The 21,301-nt window shown below is 30.6% G+C and overlaps 1 protein-coding gene across 1 annotated transcript; it reads right to left on the reverse strand.

Annotated features, from left to right (window-relative positions):
• Positions 1–524: 524 nt before the first annotated feature.
• On the reverse strand, positions 525–8,317 carry LOC123210913 (protein IMPAIRED IN BABA-INDUCED STERILITY 1-like). Its single transcript, XM_044629409.1, has 9 exons — positions 7,198–8,317; positions 6,427–6,711; positions 5,909–6,226; positions 4,956–5,183; positions 3,769–3,866; positions 3,069–3,156; positions 2,447–2,980; positions 1,304–1,436; positions 525–958 (listed from the first exon to the last, which is right to left on the reverse strand). The coding sequence occupies exons 1-9, from the start codon at positions 7,591–7,593 to the stop codon at positions 939–941; spliced, it is 2,100 nt and encodes a 699-aa protein (XP_044485344.1). The 5' UTR covers positions 7,594–8,317; the 3' UTR covers positions 525–938.
• Positions 8,318–21,301: the final 12,984 nt, after the last annotated feature.

Here is a 21,301-nt window from a genome sequence, read left to right on the forward strand (position 1 = left end):
GTTGACATTTGAATGAAACTTGGATTAAAGCATTGAAGCTTTTTCTTCATTTTTCTTTATCCAGTCATCTTGATGGAAGATTGGTGGTGGAAGACCCCAAGGTTGGTGAATCTCTTTCCTTTATGTCTTGGTTTTCATTAGTGTGTTCCTTAGAATCCAAATTGCATGCATATGAAGGGTTTTCAATCCTATGACAGAGAGTTGAAAGAAAGGTCATTGTGTTGTGATTATGATGAAATGAATTCGGTTGGGTTTGAAATTGATTTGATTGGTTAAACTGCAAGAACAAAAAAACTATATATACCACTTAAACAATGAAAACAGTTTTTAATTCTTTGGTTTCTTGTTGCATGTTTGGATAAATATGCACCAAATCTCACACCTTGGAAAGAAAAAATTACAGGCCTCACTGTGCAACTTATAATCTAGCATTTCACAAATTTGTGCTTAAGAATGGCTGCAAATAATAATAATAATAAAAAAAACCTTGTCTGATTGAGCATCGGTATGGGTAGAGGGAGAAAGAAAGCCAATACCAGGTGTCTTATGAATCACAAACGTATTTATATATATACATGATCAATTGCCTCTGATCTATACAATGCAGACAGGGATACACCACCGATCAAAATAGGAAAAAGAAGAGGGAAGACATTAATCAGAGGAAAAACCATAAATCAAAATTGACAACGTATTCATGTCGCGGACCAACCTTTTCATCTTTGCTTTTATTTATAGCTGTGTAATAGCCATCATATTTTCTCCTTTGCCGGTCTGGTGTGTGTGCTTCTGTCAACAAAACTTATGTGCCATTTCACTGATGTTTGATTGCAGGGTATGGCAGCCTACTTGATTTGGTCTTCTTAACAGTATAAGATTCTTACCAGTCTCAGGTATCTTCTCTTCTCTACATACCTAGAGCTGAGCACATTTGACAATTACTTTCCAGTTTTCTTACCTGTAATTCAAAAGTTCAAACTCTTAGTCATGATCAAAATATGAAGGTCTGCAATGTGAAGTCACAGATGCAAATGCAGGTACATGTTGGTATGTATTTATTACTATTGATGTGTTGTAGTTGTAATGAGTACCACTCCAACCTAACTTGAGCTGATTCCACTTAAATCACAACAACCAAGTGAGTACTATTGAAAATTATAATTGAAAATAATGACATAGCCATCTATTGTCTCCCCACAATCAATACTTTCTTCATTATTCACTTAATTTTTTTGTTTGTACTGAAATCATTGCATGTTTTTAGTAATAACTCTTGAGGACCTATTTATGGTTGTCACTTTACCTCTTTGGAACCAAGACTTTCGAACTGCCTGACGGATGTGGCGCTCATGTCTTTCTAAGAGTTCATCAATTCTGTTGGACTGAGATAGCAAGGGTCCAGAAAATTCAACCTTGTCCCCTTGATCTTGATAACCCTGTACATACACCCAATATTAACACACTGTATGGGGTCAATCAACAAATATTGAAATGAAAATGAAATTCATTAATCTAATATTTTTAGCCTCCATAACTAATAACTATGTAAAGAGATTGAGAAATAAAGCAAAATCATCATTGAGTCCTGTAGTGGAAACAATGATCATTATCATCATCATCACTGTTTCCTGGTTAGTCAATAATATTTTTGAAATCTGCACATGCTACCTGTAACTATTTATTTCTCTGCTTTTGCCTAAGTTTCTCAAAATTTTCCGAAGATTTTCTCAAGTAGTTTTAACTTCTGATAGTGCAAAAAGACTCCCGTAATATTTTATTTCTTACTGTCACCATTTTTACACTAAACCGCAATCAACTCCATCACCATGCTAACCACCATCCTGCTTGTAATATTCAACTCCATCCCCATCCCAGCTACAATGCTTAGACCATCATCCATATAATGCAACATCCAATACAATTACAACCACCATCCTGTTTGTAATAATCTTTGGGTACTCCCAGGCCCCAAGCGGTAGATATCCGTAAAGATTATGAAATGGTTCTTGGAATGTATTGTACCTCTTTTTATAAGTAGTGATTCTGATGCTAGACACCATTCTCTTTTTGAAAAACAAGAAGGAAAACAACCACACTACTTTTTTTTAAGTGGCTTAGACCCTCAGGAGTCATTTCAATAATGCTAAAACCTAAATAGAAGAAAATGACAATTCATAAAGCTTTATTCATCTCCTTAAATACTAAATCCATAAACATACCTTAGTTTTCAGAGTGTTAGGGTTTGATAGTTTGATGAAACTTTAATTGCTTTCAGAATTTCTATTAATTGAAAACAATTTCAGAATTATGACACATTACACGATTCTTCATAAAATTGCAATGCTGCAAACAAGGTTAACTCCTTTTAAACAAAAATTGAAATCAGTGTTAGATGTAGAAAGTAAAATTTTGACATCATTTCTAGAACTAATATTTACATACGTACCAAATTATTTCTCTTGGATGCCATTTCCTCCCTCTGGTAAAGTGCCAACGATAGTTCCTGTGAATGGTATCCATCAGAAGCATCAAAAGAGTCCGGACGCTCAAGTTGGCTCCACTGTTTAAGCAAAGCAGGTTTGGTAATCTCATATTCATGGCCTCTAGAATCATTACGACCACTATATAAAATATCTCCATTATCGTGCTTTTTCGAATCACAATTATTTCTTGCATGCAATGCAGCGGAGGGCTCCAATGCATTCATAATATGTGTTCTTGAGATAGATCTACAGTGAGATCTTATGGACGCATCATCTTTTCGTCTTTTTGCCCAGGCAAATCCACTAGATGTAGAAACTTGTAAGGGACCAGAAAAAGGAATGTCTCCATGGGATGCATTCTTCACATGGGAAGCCTCTTCCCGCTCATCCACTGATGGCTTACGGTTACGGACTTCCCCACCTAACATCACATCTTTCAGAATATGCACGTTATTACCATTAATTTTTTGAGAAGAATGAGTCTGGGATGCTGCATCCTGCAAGTTGAAATAAGTTGATCCATGAGAATTAGATTCCCTGGTACACAAAGAAAAGATCAAAATCTACAAACACAGAGACACAGACCTCTGCTGGTGCCCATTTACTAATTCCATGAGATTTTCGTGTTGGTTTTCTTGTTTCAGTTCCACGAACTCTCCCACTGTTCTTTTTTCTGAAATACCAGTGCAAAATATCAGTACACTTTGAAAAATGAAATTCACTATTCATGGAACAAATGAAGCTAGAAATTTAATAGAATCAACATTTTGGGAATTCTATCCAAATATGTAATCATAACCTAGAAGAGAATACATAAATTCATAATGTATGCAAATACTAAATCAAGGTGTAAATTTTACATCAACAAGAAGAAAAAATAACATCATTCCTTAGTTTTGCATAATTTTTTACTACAGTATATTTAATTGTATTTCTCTTAACAAGGTTTACTATATTTTATGTCAATGTTTAAGCAAAATGGACTGACTTAATCTTTCATCATGCATTCATGTCCTTTCTTTGTCTTCAAATGCCCTATTTAACTGAATGTACACAATGAATGGCACATTAATCTAACAGCATCTTCATTCCCACAAAACCTGGGGTGGGCATTTGGTAGTCAGTTCTGTATTGATTTGGTGCACCAGTTAATATGTCAAACTGGATATCATGATTACTAAATTTCTAGGATGAAATAGCTCCTAATACATCAATATGTTTCTTCATTGTACAGCCATAATACAAAATATTATAATCAAACAAAAGAATAGAAATAAATCCTCACCTCCGTGCCTCTTCACGATTTTTTGCATCAATCTCTTTGTTAGGTGGATATATAGGCAAACTTGATGGATCACACGCATAAGGCTTTGTTGTGAAATACTGAAAATTTTGAGTACAGAATTTTGTGTCAGAAATATTAAAGCAATGCAAAACACTAGAGGTGCATTTGGTTCGGATAAATATTTAATACATATAATAAAATATTACCGCTAGATAGATTACCTTGAAGATTATTGGGTATAAATAATTACTATGTTTACTTAAATTGACATGTATAAATAATTATTGTGTTTGATTAATAGTAATAAAATAATTCTAAGATGACATTTTACTGAACTGCCCCACTCTGTTAAGATGGTGTAGAGGCAAGGGGAAACTATAGGTTGCAGGCTTTTCTCGATCTCAATTTCAATCGTAATCTCACTACAACCTTACAACCCTGTTCTCATTGAGGGCTCATCCTCAGGTTGCTAAGTGTGTAAGACAAAATCAATGAGATCAGCCCAAATGTGGTCACTCCAATGTGGCAGGTGAGGGTTGCACGATAAGTCTTCCCATCTCTATCTCGCATGGTAAAGAGACTAAACACTTGGAGAGGATGGAATTGACGAGATCGAACTAGAACATGGGGGCTGGGTGGTTTGTAATTATAATTGAAAATAAAGGCATCTTTATATGAAAGATTTAATTAATAATGGTAAAATAGTCACAATGAGAGTTGAATTACTTGTTATTTTAATTAAATACAAAAACATTTCTTTCCTAAAAATTTAATGAGTAAGGGTAATTGTAATAAAATTAATATTACTTTAGTAATATTTTATTATCTACAGGGAGGATAGGAATCAAATTACCTCTCAAATTATTTGATTAATAAAAGATTATCAAAATCTTTTAATACCTAGCAAACCAAACCAAGTCATGTCATTAATAAAAGATAAATTATTGAGATAATCTTTTATTACTTCAAACCAAACACACCCTAAGAATTTCAATGAATTTGCTTAAAGGAAAAATAAAGTGAAATATTTTGAGGGTTGGGGGAGCATGCTCATGTGTGATAAATAAGAATTGCAACACATACAAAAAAAATGCTCCCCAGTAATAATGGCAATGTAAAAATTAAGTATCCTGGATAGATTTACATTCATGCATGCCAAATGAATCAGTATGGTCAGGGAAGCCCACCTCAGATGTAAGAGCAGCAGAGGCAGTGGCACGCTTGTAGGGCTCCACAGAAAGCAAGGTTCCAATCAGGTTCACAGAGGCTGTTGGCAAATCTTTAAAGGTCTCCCTAAGACAACTTTCATAAGGATGTTGTGGTTTGAATAGAGTTGCATGAGGAAGTCTAGATTTTTTCCAGTAATCATCAGGTGGAGACCCACAAAGCTTGAAAATTTTATGTAGTTGTTCAACCTGTGGGTGGTACAAAATCATTCCATTTAACACTGGAACTTAAAATGAATTTAAGCACAATTACAAACAGTTAACACATATTGATGTAAAATTTTATGAATAAGAATGCAGAAACAACTTATGTAACCACCTGAAGACATGCGTGTCATACAATTTCATTAAAATCATAAAGTTTTAATAAAAGCATCAAGCATGTCATCTCCTCAACACATACTCTCAAACATCTTAGATTAATATTGGACAATCACAAGCTGATTGATTGCAATAGTTAATGTGTATATTAAATAATTATCACTATAATACCATGATAAAACATTGAAGATTTACTCCCTCACAAAGTATAACCCATTCTGCCAATAAAAGAAACCGCAATATCATTATCTGACTAAGGAAAATTTTGGCACCAAGCTACTCATGAAGAATTTGATCAACAGAGGGCTCCGATAATTATAGTAATTCTCCTTGTTATGATAAGTCATTTTTCCTTAGAGATGTCTGAGAACACACCTTTTGACCTTTTTTACATTCCTGGGCTATATTCCCTTTGGTTAATTTTTCGGCTTAGAAGGTAACTGATTCGGTTCAGTCATAATAGTCAGTTCTACCAAAATAATATTGTTTTCATGAAAAGTCAGTATCCTTAAATTATTCAACTTCATTTCTAACCTTCAAAATGATTAAAATGGTTAAAGATGAAAATTTGTGTACGTTGGTCTGGTGTTTACCTCAGTTCTCCCTTGTAGGATAGGTTTCCCGGTCAGAAGTTCAGCAAATACACAGCCAACACTCCAAAGATCCACAGATGCTCCATAATCATTGGATCCGAGTAAAAGTTCAGGAGGACGGTACCACAAAGTTACAACACGACTGGTTAAGGGTTGCCTGGGATTAGAGGTACAATAGTTTGCCAATCCAAAGTCAGCCACCTTCAGAATTCCTTCATTATTTACCAGGAGATTTGATCCTTTAATGTCACGATGCATAACACCCCGTGAGTGACAATGCTCAAGTCCAGATAATAACTGCTTCATGTAGCATTTGATCTACCAAAAAAAAAAAGAATCAATCATAACCTCCAATGTAGACTAAAAGAAGAAATTAACTCACTGGTGCCACATAGGCACCACATCAAATACTCAGTATCCTTTCACTATACTAACAACCTATCCTCTCCTCCATTATGAACAGCATAAAAAGCATCAAATTTGGCGATGCTCATCCATAAAAAGCAAAGGAAACAAACCTGTGATTCACTGAACTTGATGTCAGGGCAGGATAAAAGCCCAGTAATGTCATGTTCCATGTATTCAAATACAAGGTATATACTGCATGATAATCTTGAAGTAATTAACCCCTCCAACTTAATAATGTTTGGATGGTCAAGTCTGCGTAGGATCATTATCTCTCTAGCCATAAATCGAACACTCTCTGGCTCAAAATTGTCAAACCTCACCTTCTTCAAGGCAACAATCTTCCCAGTTTCAATGTCTCGAGCTCGGAACACACTACTATATGTACCTTGTCCAATCTGTCAAAACAAATGAAATCAAACAGATAACAATTGTCACTTGAAACCGACCAAATTCACTACATAAAGTAAGAAAATGCACAAAGTCTAGTAAATGATACCAAATGATCTGTACATTGTCCCTTTCAACAAATAGACATTTCTGAAAATAGATTAATAAAAAAAAATCCAGCCTTTCTCTTGCAATTCATTCAATAATTAACGAATTAACATAGATATCAGCTTAAGTAGGTGTATGAAAACAAATTAAGAATCCTCAATTCTTGATCAAAGTTCTATCTGGCAAAAGATGGTTTGTTCCTGTCTCAGAACATAGTAAGTTAATTCTTTCATCAACTGAACACAAAAATAGAACCAAACAAATTCAACAAAATGACAAGTAAAATCCATCCTGTTTTCATTTATTTCCAATCCAATTAAAACAAAACTTAAAAAAAAAAAAAAAAAGTTAAGAACTTTGAATATAGGAAATGCTCAAATAATCACCTTTTCTAATTTCTCAAAGGCATCTGCCCGAAGTGGGACCCAACCCTGGATGGCTTCGCCGGCTACGGCGCTGAGCCAAGCGGGCCAGCCAGCCGCGACCTGTTCACCTTCGATATACTTGTGCAAATTCCCAAGCCTAAAACTCAGTGACTCGCTGTTCGAGCTCGCCCTACCCGACTCACCCAACTCGCTCGCTCCACAACTCACCACCGCCCCACCACCACTACCAAACTCCCCCTTGCTCTTCCTATTACTACTACCATTGCCCCTACCGCTTCTACAACTTCCGATCCGGATCCGACCCGAATTATCCCCGCACCCGTCCCCTCGTAACCCGCCCGACAGGTCCAGCGCCGGTGTTACTGACACTGCCTGCTTCGAGCTCACACAACCCATAGAAAAATAATAATAAACAAAATTACTGAATCATCTGATTACAGCATTCACTAGAAAAAAAAAAAAGATATTGCCTGGTCAAGAATCCGGGTCAAAACGAAAGTAAGAGTTTGAAGAAGAAGCATAAAAAGGTGAAGAGTACTTATAAAGAAAAAGAGGCTAAAAATAGAAGAATCCTTGATGGGAATGAAGGGTTTTAATTTATAAATATATGTAAAAGAAGAAGACAGCTAAAGATAGAAAAGAATTTAGAGTTTAGTGTGAAGAGAGTGAGTGTTTATGTAGCGGTAATTACGGATAATGGAAGGAAGATAAGGAAGGCTTTAATGGGGTTTGCTGCATGATGCCAAACTAACAGAAACCACCGGAATCAACGGGGAGATAAATTTTGTATTTTGAAGTGTAATGTGGGCTGATATGTGGAGCGAGGTGGTGTCAGTAGTGGATTTGTAAAAATGTATTTATTGTTTTTGTTTTTGTGTGTTCATATTCTCTGTTTTTGTTTGTGTTCATATTTTGTTTTTCTTTTCAAAACTTTGATCGGTTCCATCAACATCTGAGAAAACTATCAACTGGGTTTTGTTCTGTAATTTGAATTCAAAATTTCAAGGAATTTTCGAAAAAATCAAGTGCAATAAATATAGAAGGTCAAGTTAGATGTGGAACGATAATGAGAGAGAAGAAATAATGAAGAGTTGAGGAAAGTGGAGTGAGAAGAGAAGTAAGGTGGCAGTTGATACTGCCTGGGTGGGTGGGTTGGTATTGACAAATGGGGCATTTTGGAAATGTTGATTTTGATTTTCACATTTATGTGGGGGGATATTGATAATAAAATAATATCAACTTTATTTTATTTTTTCTCACTTTTCCAGTTCTCAATTCTGACACTTTCCCTTCATTACTTGAAACTTTGGTATGGTCCATGTTTACAAACAAATGACTTAGTAAAGCAAGCAAGCAAGCATCTCTATGTTCCATTCTTCTTCATTTCCCGTTTCTTCTAGTCAATAATCAATTGTAAATAGTGGGAAATGTCTTTATTCTAATGCAGCTTACCCACTTGTAAATAAATAAATGTAGATTGAGCTTTCCTTTTGCACTTTGTTTTCTTGAAATGGGCAATTTATTTTTAGACCTCGGGATCCTTTAGTACTTTGATCAATGGGACCATTCATGTCTCAATTTGATTACCCACACCTTTTAATTTTTCTTTTCATACATCATTTCAGAGAAAAGAGTCAAAGTTGAGGTCAATTTAATTTATATAAGCGTTTTCATCAATGCCCACATCATCAATATTCTTTTGTTAGGAGACTTGTATGCATGAGTTGCCACAACCAAATTATACGGAGGAAGGATTATCGATTTGAAAATGTTAATGGATTGTATCAAATACGGCAATAAAATTATATTTAGTCATTTTAAATATATAAATAAGTACATATTTAATATATATCATCAAATAATTAAGTGATTTTAAATTAAAAATAAAATATTAATAAATCAGATCACTCGATAACATATATTAGTATATACTTATTTAGATACTTTAAATAGGTATGCATAATATTACTTATAAATACGAATGACATAGAAAGAGAAGACAAAATGCTTAGAGTGAGATGTTGATTTCTCAATTAATAATATTAATTAATAAATACTTAATTGTTAAGAGAATATTTTGGTATATAAAATTGGGTTTGGTTCAAATTGAGTTTACTCAAACTCAAACTTGAGCTCGGTTTGAACAAAACTAAAACGACTGTGGTTCAAGTGAGCTTGAGAGATTAATATTTTTAAGTTTGAACTCTTGTTTGAGTTTTAGAGGTATTCAATTTGTAAAATTCGTAAGCTTAAAAAATTCGATATGAATCGATTAAAATGATATTATTTTTATTAATAATCATCAAAACAATGTTATTTTCGCATCAAATTGAACTCAAAGCTTAATTTGAGTTTAGCTCCTCTCAAACGAGCAAAATTCAAACACATATGAAACGAGTTCGGTGAGTTCGAACTTGAACCTGACTCCAAGCAAACTCAAATTTGATTTGATTCGAATTCAACTCTGATATAAAAAAATTCTTATTAAAAAAAAGTAATTTTGCATGTGATGATGTGTGTCACCACCACATATATTAAGCTATAATTGCTGCCTCCTATCATCTAATCAAAATCCTTTTACTTGTAGAAACCCACTCAATTGCACTCATGAACAATTATATATATCATTACGCAAACTCAACCCTTCCATTCTATTTTTTATGCAAAAGAGTTTTTACAACATGTGTATATATACATACATACATACATACATACATATATATATATATATATATGGTTTTTTTTTAGGAATAAAATAATTTGAATCAAACACAAGGAAGTTCACTAGAAAACATGTCTTATTATTTAAAAAAAATATCTCAAAAATTAAAAATAAATGAAAGAAATATATTTAGTTAATTGGCCACTAATTAAAATCTTAAACAGCATTACAAGAGGGATAGAGAGCAGAGATCTTTATTGTTTTTACTTTTCATTTTTTTTTTTTTTTGCTTTGTGTATTATTTTATTGAACTTCAATAAATAAAAGAAATAAAAAGTTTTTATTTGTTTACACATTAAAAGATGGGCTCTTGAGATGTTAAACCCCGTAAAAGGGCAAACTTGAGGCTATTTTAATTTCTCCCCTTACAAAAGAAGTAGGTTTGGATCCATGCATAACAACCAATATTCTTTAATGTAAGAGACAAAGTGGGTATTTTGAGTTTTTAAGAGTTAAAAATAATAATAAAATTATGTATATATATTTTTAGCATACAAGGTAAAACACAAATATATATGTTATCAGTTGTTTAGATAATTTTTTTAATTAATGATAAAATAACATTTAATCATATTATAATATATTTATGTGTATACCTATTTGTATACTAAAAGTGTATATATATATATATATATATATATATATATATATATAACATTATTTAAAAAATAATAATTAATGGGTTTGGTTTTAATCACTTGGCCATGGCCCTAGATTTAAAACACTATAAATATGAAAATTGGTTGACACAAAAAAGCTGCTTTAAAAAGCCTACCAAAGCCAACATGCCCCAATTAAATAGTGTAATAGGGTATCAATCAACTATAGATGAGAGGGGCAAGTCAAGGTTAGGCCTAGTGGTGTCTTTTTCTTTTTTCTTTTAAATAAGAGATGATTGTTTTGGTTTAGCTTCAAATCAAACTTTATTTGCATTAATGGCAATTAGCCAACAAGAGCTTTGATAATTAAGTAAATGTGATCAAAGAGTAAATGCATAATGAATTAATAAAATTTTGTTAACTAGTGTTTTAAGTATACATATTATGATGGGCTTCTTAGCCAAAACTTTACATTAAAGTAGACATAAATGAGTAAAAGATAAGTACCTAAAACTTTAAACCAAAGAGTGAATTACATTTCCTATACAATAAAGTTGGATTCGAATCAAGTTCAAGTTTGACTCGAACGAGTCCGAAATGAGTCAGCCTTAAATAAGCTCGAATTATTCCTCAAATTCGTAAATTAAAAATTTTGATATAAAACGATATCGTTTTGATTAATATATATTAAAACGACATCGTTTTAATAACAAGTAAGTTTGAGCTCATTTGTGACAAGCTCAAGTTTAAGCTCCATTTTTGCAAATCTAGCTCAAGTGAGTTGGAGTTCAGTTTGACTCGGTTTGAATCTAACTCTATCATACAAGGTTTAGCTTTAAAATATTTTCTCATCTTTAGTTGACATAAATAACAATTTTTTATTTAAAATCAAGTGTAAATAACAATTTCTCATCCATAATTATACTTTGTTAATGAAACATCAATATTTAAAAGTGAAATTACTATTTTATCCTTATTTATATATTTTTCAAAATTATCAAATAACTCTAAATTACAAAAATTAAAAATAACGTTTTCAATATCCGACTTAAATGAAAAACCTCTTATTTTCTTTTCTTTTCATTTTCACCCGTTCTTTCTCTCTTCATATAAATATAGATGTCTTTGTTATATAATCATATATCAAGGAGTAAACTATAATTTTTGAAATACGAGGAATCTTTATAAAATTTTATAGGGGTTATTGGAAATTAAAAAAAATTTGGGTGTCTTATAGAAAATTTTAAAATATTATTTGGCCTCTAATAGTTTGAAAATGACAATTGTACCCTTAAAAAATTGAACAAAATCTAACAAAGTTTTTTAAGGATTAAATTGTTACGTTTGAATGATTGTGTATGATAGAAAAATCGTTATTTTTTATTTTTAAAATTAATAAATAATAAAATTACTATTTTACCCTTACACCGTTTGTTTTTTTAATCAACTTTGACTATAAGTGAAAAAGTATTACTAACGCCACCTAAGTGTTTTTAGACCAAACTTGGATGGAAAATTATTGTTTACACTAAACCAAAGTCACATAATTCAGATTCAAAATTAATAATTAAAATATGAAGTCTACCTAAGAGGGGTAAATAAATGATTAAAATATGATTAAGGATAATTAATTAATAAAAGAGTAGTCAAGACAGAGAGATTAGTGAATTCAACAGAGACTAGTGTTATGGTTGTTGAAAATGATTAACATAATAGCATGCACCCTCTCCATGAGGAAAAATTAGAATATAAAAATGTTTGATTGACCAATCTTTTCCTGTCATCTTGCACTTACATGATTTGAGTACATGGTAGAGCAAAATTATGTATGCCAGCTTGCCTTGCTATTATTGTTTATTATTACTCAGATGAAATATGAGATTTGAAGAAAGTGGCAGCGACGCTACCTAAAACAATGGGATGCGACCAATAAAAATTTATATTAAGGTTCTGTTAAAATGAAGGCCAAAGGACTATTTCCCACCCAAGGTATGTTGTATTCTCAAGTTTTTCTCTTTTAATTTTGATAATTCTAAATACCCATTAATGAGCAGTTAAAATTAATAGTAATAAGGATAAAATTATCATTTTCTCTAATATTAAAAATAAACTAAAATATAATCTCTTGTTGTCCCCTTAAACTTTAAAAACTAAAAGTTTCTCCCATTCTAAGTTTTATAAAATGATAGTTACACCCTAGGATTTCATTTTGAAATCTCCGACGTCATCTCCGGTTTTATTGCCGATAGCCTCTCCCTCTCGAAGCATCCTCTCCCTCTGACAGTCTCTCTCCTCCCATTTGGATGTTCGATCGACGTCGGAGAAGCGGTGGAAGATGAAGAACTTCGTCGAGGAAACAAAGTTCTTCGTCCTCCCAGACGAAGACGAAGCTATCGTTTTCGTCTGGGAATTCGTCTTCCCCGACGAAGCTCTTTGTTTTCTACCGTTCTTCCAACGTCGATCGAGCGTCCAAATAGGAGGAGAGAAACCACCGGAGGGAGAGGCTGTCGACAATGGAATCAGAGATGACGTCGGAGATTTCAAAATGAAACCCTAGGGTGAAACTGTCATTTTTTAAAACTTAGGCTAGGGGAAACTTTTAGTTTTTAAAGTTTATGGGGGCAAAAAGAGATAAAATTTCAAGGGGTTAGAGTTTTATTAATTTTAACTGCTCATAGGTGGATATTTGAGATTATCAAAGTTCAAAGGGGGAAACTTAAGAATGTAGCATACCTTGCGTGGGAAATAGTCCTTTGGTATAAAATGAATAATCTTTTATCATTAAAATTAAAAATTATTTTAAAACTGTGTTTAATTGAAGGTTAATAAAAATTATTCTAATAATTTATTATTTATATTATTTTATTTAGTTAACAAATAATAAAAAAATTTAGTAATTTTTATTATTAATGACAATATGATAGATAATATAAAGGATAATCTAATTATTACCATCACATATTAAAAAATTATTAAGATAATTTTAATTTTATTATAATAATATCCTTATTTATTAATTTTTTAAAACAAAAATAATATATTTTTATTAATATAACAAAAAACATAAAAAAAAATTTTAAAATAATTATACTTAAAGACATTTAAGTAAATTAATATACTAAGATTTTTTTTTATTACTTATAATAAAATACAATAATTATATATACCTACTTATTTTTATAAAATTTTATTAAATATAGTAATAATTTATATCGAGTAATCATCAAGATAATATATCTTTAAGTAATTTTTTAATTTTGATGATAAAATATTATCCAAATCAAATATCTTTAAAGATAGATTACATATAATATTATTGAATACAGTGGCTTTTACTTCTTGAAAGGTGCTTACTTTGATAAAATTTGATAAGTATAAATAATTATTATATTTGGTTAATAGTAATAAAATAATATTAGTAAATTATTTTACTTAAATATTATAGGGTATCATTGGTTTAAAATAATTTTTATGTTACTTGTTATATTAATTTAAAATGAGATTATTTTTATCTTAAAAAATTAATAAATAATAATATAATTATAATAAAATAAATATTATATTACTTGTCATATAATCATTAATAATAAAAAATTATTTCAATATTTTATTAATAATAAACCAAATAAAATAATATTAGTAATTCGAGTCTCTGTTATATTTATGAAACTTTAATTTTTCGATGTAATGATTGTGAGTTCGATTATTCTAATCCAAGGTTTACACGTCTAACTAATCTAGATGAGATTCCTTGGTTAACAAAAAAATAAAAGTGATAATTTGAGTTATATTAAGAAGAAGACTCGTATCTTGGAAGACTTGTTCGTACTATGTATTCAAATTATATATAGTTTATAATTGCTTATGAATAAAATATAGAGAAAAGGCTTAGGGAAAGAAGCATATTAGGGTGTATCTCTTCGACGTCTCACCCTATTCCTCCTCAAACCTCTTTGACCATTACCCAACATTACAGTGACAACTCATCTCTACAAATGATAAACCACAAATTAAATGGAAACAATTTCCTTCAATGGTTGCAATTTGTTCTAATGGTGACTAAGACAGGGGGAAAGATGGACTATATGGATGGCGTAATAAGAGAACCAATCGTTGGAGATCATGACCATGACATATGTATGGCTGTTGAACCATTCAATTTGTATTTTCTTAGAGTTAAGAAAAGACAAAGTCTATTGATTAACTCCTGTACAACCTTTAATGTTCCAATAATGATGTTATGATTTTACATCTTATACTAGATCATCTAAGTTTCAATTATTTAAATGATTGTTCCTTGAATTAATTTTGAGTGAAAATTGAGTTCTTCATCATGAGAGATTTGTCCATAGGTAATATATATATATATATATATATATATATATTGCGTTCATAAATAGTATCACAGAGAAAATATTTTAAATAATATTAAGTGTATCTATTTTGAATATATAAATAAATATATATTTATACGTGTTATCACGTGATTAATTTTTACGTTATCTTTAATTTAAAATCATCAAATCATATGATTATACACATTCAGTGTGTTTTTATTTGAGTACTTAAAATGGATACACATCGTTTTATTAAAATATATTAAAGAGTAATATTATGTGTACTCAATTTAGATACATAAATATGTATACATTTATATGTGTCATCATATAATTATGTGTTACTTTATTTTTAATTCAAAATTATTTAATTATATAATGATATATATAAGTGTATATATTTTTATACTAAAATAGATACATATAGTTTTATTGTATTTTTAATTGCATCATATCTTAGCAAAATAGATACCTTCCAACGTACTATACTTTGAAACATCAATCTCTGGGTTTTTCTATCATTCTTCCTTACCACTTTTAGATACTTGTCTGTCAGTTTTTTAAAACTAGTTAACTGAACCGAACCTATTAAAAAATGTTAAATAAGAAATTAATAAAATATTGAAACTATTTTTAAATAAATTGGAAAAAAATAATAAAATAAGATAATTCTTTGAAATTAGATTTAAGACTGGTTAATAAAAATTTTGATTAAGTTAATTAGTATCCTCAATTCGATTCAAAATCACTTAATATTTAAATCAATTTGGTTTCAATTTATGAGTTTCTCTAACCCAAAAATTCTATTTGGTTTGAAAAATTATCAGACTAGTTAGGTTAACCAGTTTTGAACATCTTTATCCAAGATATCCAAGTGCATTGCATTTGTTCAATTCAATAACCCAGGTCAATCCAAACTAGATCGTAGTATTCATAAGTTAGGAATAATCAATATATTTGCATCAAATTGAGAAGAGTGTTGAAGATTATATTCATGATCATATGTTGTAGATCATGCACCTCCATAAAAAGATAATTCATGTTGTATTAGGAAGAAGACTAATATCTTAAAAGATTTGTTTGCAAGGATCAGGGAAATCCTCTAGTTTGGGAATTTGGTTAATTTGTTTCCTTTTTCCTTGTATATCAATTTTGTGTAATTTCTACTCAAATTATAAATAAATTGTAAATTTCTAATTACTTATGGATAAAATATAGAGAATTATTTTCCTCTCTTCTAATTAGGAAAAATCCTCCTAAAATATATTAGTAAAATCTCATGATGGTTAATATTTTGTAACAACAATGGATATAAGGTTGGATTCAACTCAATTCAAAGAGAGTTGAGTATAGTTATTAATATTTTATAATATATGATATATATTCTATGATATGATATGATACAGATAAAAAATAATATATATGATAAAGTATATCGTAATTAATATAATACAGTAAATGTATCATATGATACAATACGCATCATATGATACGATAGATATTAATAATACAAATCGATACACTTTTTAGAGAAAATAATGATGTAGTAAGGATGTATGTGAAAAAAATTTAAATTTTTAAAGTGTTTGTGATGTTTTTCAAAATAATGACATGTCAATTATATTTTTTATTATTTTATTTATTAAAAGTTGTATCATCTGATAAGATACTTGATAAATGATATGTAAAATTAGGTTTTTGATACATGATTTGACAACTATAGAGTTGAGTTTGAGTTTAACTATACTCAATATTATAACTGAAATAAAATTGATTAAAATGATATCGTTTTGATACGTATTAATTAAAATAATATTGTTTTAGAAAATTCAAATCAGATTTTTCTAAACTCACAAGATTTGACAAATCAAATACCTCAAAACCGAGCTTGAACTCAAGTAAAATAATATAAAATTCTTAGGTTCGAGCTTACCTAAATCAAGCTCATTTTAGACTCATTCGTGTTGAGTTGACAAATGAGTTTGAGCCAACTTGACTTGAATTTAACACTAAATGTAAATGTATATATTTCATTTAAAAAATTTTCATTGGCAAATTAAATAAAAAATTATATTAAGTTTTTCTCATATAATATTAGCATATTATTATTTAAGCAATGTTATGTGTACCCATTTTTTATATATAATTTATTTACATAAATAATGTATCATTATGTGATTAGGTATTATTTTATTTTTAATTTAAAATCACTCAATCATATGATAATATATTATGTGTGTATATGAATTATGTATCAAAAATAAATACACATAATTTTATTATTATTATTTTATCACATGAGAATAATAGACAACATTTCATTTAATAAAATATCAATAAAACTATATATGTTCATTTTTAGTATATAATTTAGATATATAGATGATGTGTTATCATATGATTGAATAATTTTAAATTAATAATATAATAATATTATGCGTATCCACTTTTTAGTGTACAAAAGAATACAAATATGAGATATCATCATATAATTGAATATTAATTTATTATTAATATAAAATTAATCAATTACTTAATGATACATACTAAATATATACTTATTTATATATTAAAAATAAATACACATAATTTTATTATAAAAATAAAATAAAATTTAATTATACAATAACATAACATTTATATATTTAAATTATATATATATAATATATCACGTATCATTGCTCATAAAATATTATATTAGAGATGATTAAGTCAAGATATCCACCATCTAATTATTTTTGAGTTGACAAGTGCCGAACCCAAAAATTGGACGGTAGCATTCTATGAAACGGCTTTCAATTTGATTAAAAAATGTTCATTCATGTGCTTGAAAATTGTAATGGGTATGACTTTTTGGGCTCCGTCGGAAAGAGAGAGTGAGACTCATCTCATCTATGTTCAGCTTTCAAAGGAAAAAACTTTGAAGAACCCATCTACCATTTTGACATTTTCTCGCAGTTATCAGTTTTTCAGTGGTAAGACATATTGACATGACATGTTCCTCAACCTACTACTTTCATATCTGTTCCATAATTTAACTACTTATTCTAGAGATTATGGATGACTTAAAAAATTAAATTTTCAGGGCAAGGGTCAGCATGAAGACTACTTTGTGTCAGCATGACGAGACTCCAACTCAACCAGCTAGGCAAGCAGAGGTGCATGACAGCAATGAACACGATTTCATGAGTCTACAGTCAACTGCGTGCCAAAATGGGTGTCTGTTTGGAGGGCAAACTAGCCATATTTTGGTGTGGTTTGCAGATGAAAAATGCCAAAGTGACATATGCTTCTGGTGTAGTTTATTTTCCCAGAAACATGATGAAGTCTAACAAAGAAACGAATGTGATTTAGAATTAAGATTCAATTTGGTCAAGGCACCTTGAAGTATACAGCTTTTACCATTACAAATTGAGCTAAGGGAAGCACATTAATAAGAAATTTTACTGAATTAAAAAACCGAGCCAAGAGTCAAATCAAACCTTATACCAAAACAACTATAAATTCAAATTTCATAAACAATTACACTTGATTCTTACTTGCCAGAATGATTCATCATCTTCGTGGCAATTTGCATGCAGCTATGCGGTCTTTTGACTAGTATTTGCCAAGCATTTCTGCCGCAGTTTTGCATCACATCGCCTTAAACAGCCGTCTGAATTATGTCAAGTTCCTTATCTGCATTTGGAAAAAGAAGTGCTATAAAACAGGGTAATTAAGACTTGGCACATAACAGGACATAAGCGAGAATTTTGAGTCAAGGCAAGACGAAAGAGCCTGGGACCATATTCCCCGCAATGTATTGACTAAATTGAAACGATCTGAGCCATTCATGAAGGGTTTGTGATCCATGGGACCAAAGATTGATGGAGGGCAATCTTATCACTGTGTAAGGTCCACCCAAATGTTGGGCATGGATTTTTGTTGGCCTTGATTCAAGATATCTTAACCGAAGTAATGACTACTCAAACTAGATATCATACTGATAAAGCTAATCCAGCTAAATTATTACTGCAGCTATTATTACAAACACATGTTCAGGCTCAAGCTCGCCGTGCTCAGTGGAGCACATGTTTATGTTCAGTTCGTTTTGTAATTTTATAGTTCGTGATTGTTTTAGTTTGGATTCGCGTGCACTAACCGAATCTTGCTCGGATTCATACGAGATGTTCGTCTCGGCTCGGCTATAAGACTCAGCTCTAAAGCATTCTCAGTGGATTTTACATGTAGTTTTATCAAAATAAAAATTTATTACTAACGAATCTCATAGGATCTTTGATTCGCAGGTTGATTAGCTCGCTAGAATGGAAACTCCGACTGAAAACATCCAGATTTACGAGAAAATGAAGATGATGGAAGGACCTCCTTCATCCGCTGTTACGACTACACTCATTCAACTCGGCACCAAGCTGAAATCGAGGCAGAATCAACAGAAATGGCCAATCTGACGATGGACATGTGTATGGCCGCACTTTATGCTAAACTTCACAGTATTCACAAGTCAAACGGTCGACGTGGCGATTGATACGCGTCGACCTACACTATAGAGAGCTTTGAAACACAGAGCAAGAAACTGAGATACATATATATATATATATATATATATATATATATATATATATATATATATTTCTTGGTTTTTCTTGTTGGGTTTTCAGCTTGTTTTCATTATAATTCTTACCTTTTTGGTCCTTCATTTACTCCAAACAATGCCGGTATCGTATTTTTCCATTGAGTGAAAAAGTTTATTTGATGACTTTCCTGCACTTGAAACAAAGTTTTGTTTTTTTTTTGCATTTCCTTTTCTCGCGCCACTAGGCGTGTGAGTCAAGCACGAACCATATTCGAATTTGGACTCGATGGTTTTAAGTGGACAATTGGAACATTATAGAGAAGACCAAAGCAAAATTTGTTCATAAGAAAGTGTTTGATCAAAATTAGTGGGAGAAAGGTCAATTACATATTGCTTTCACTACACTAATTTATGATATGATTTAAGTATGTGATACAAATTAGTCGGGTCTTTAGTTGGTTAATGAGTACTAAGATTCTATGATTAAAAAGGTAAAATTGGTTATTTATAGACATAAAAAAAAGTCGGCAATTGAAATAACTCTTTTCAATTTGGTGGTCTACCATATTCTTATGATGTTGGGTAAGGAATTATACTCCACTTCATTGTGTAGTCTATTCATTGAACCTAAGGAACATTTTTAATCAAATTATAAATTCCTTTCATACTTATTTTATATATTTATTTATTAAATTAATTATCAATTTGTTAACCTTTTAATGTATCTATTGTTTTTCAAGGTCTTGTAGTGAACAATAGTTTTAAAGAGGTAAATATAAAATGTCTTCTCATATAGATGATGAAGTACCCATTGAGAGGAACAAATGTTTTAAAAGATTTTTTTTTATGAAAATAAGTGTGTTAAAACACAAGATGAGTACACTAATTACTCTTCAAAAGTGGATTGTTTGAGAATTCTAACTCTGTTAGTGTTAGATATGAGACGTAACCTAGGAAATGGTGGGTGTGTTGTGGTTCAAATACTCCATTGCTTCAAAAGTTGACATTTAAAGTGCTTAAACCACTTAGTTTCTTCTCTTGTTGTGAAAAGAATTGGATTATTTATTTCCTCATTTAATTAAAAAGAATAAATTAATTCTAAAACTTGTGGAGAACTTAGTTTTTATTCGTAACAATCTTTAGTTCTTGTCAAAGGTCAAATGTGAAATGCTACTGGAGAAGACTTTGTGAATACCAAAAATCTGAGAGTTCTGATTCGCTAACCTCTTATTAGATGAACCAAAATTAAAGTCTGTATTTCTTAACAAAGATGTCAATCAAATGGTAGATAAGGATAATGATCAAACAGAGGAAATACTATAAATATTACACTATATCTTCTACCTTTTTAATATATTGTTTTTGTATTAACTATGATTTTGAAACTTTGGAAACTACTATTTTGATGAGATTTTGTTTGTATATTGGTTTATCTTCATTTTGATATGCTATATATTTTTTTTGGTAAGTAAATGTATAAAAAGAAAAAAAAAAGAACAAACAACCTAAGTTCATCTTATCTACTATTTTTGCAATTGCAAGGTAGGGGATAAGATAACAACACAAAACTATACACAGAGGAACACAAGAGCCCAAGATAAACACAAAAAACAGCCCCCAGGGAGATAGAGAACAACAGAAAGCCTAAGCACCACCCAATGAGCACTAAAACAATCAAAGCAGAGGCTACAAACATCTGAAAAAGGAGGCAGACACATTCCGAGATTGCTGAGGAGATAAAATCAGCTCCAGCCATAGCAGAAAAGTTCCATCAGAGAGGCGAAGACAATCTGTTCCAGCAAGGAAAACAGAGTTATCTGGCATAAGAAAGCATGATTTTTCTGGTATGAAAAAAGTGTCCAGATTATGCTCA

Source organism: Mangifera indica, chromosome 3 (assembly GCF_011075055.1).
Source record: "Mangifera indica cultivar Alphonso chromosome 3, CATAS_Mindica_2.1, whole genome shotgun sequence".
Taxonomy (NCBI): domain Eukaryota; kingdom Viridiplantae; phylum Streptophyta; class Magnoliopsida; order Sapindales; family Anacardiaceae; genus Mangifera; species Mangifera indica.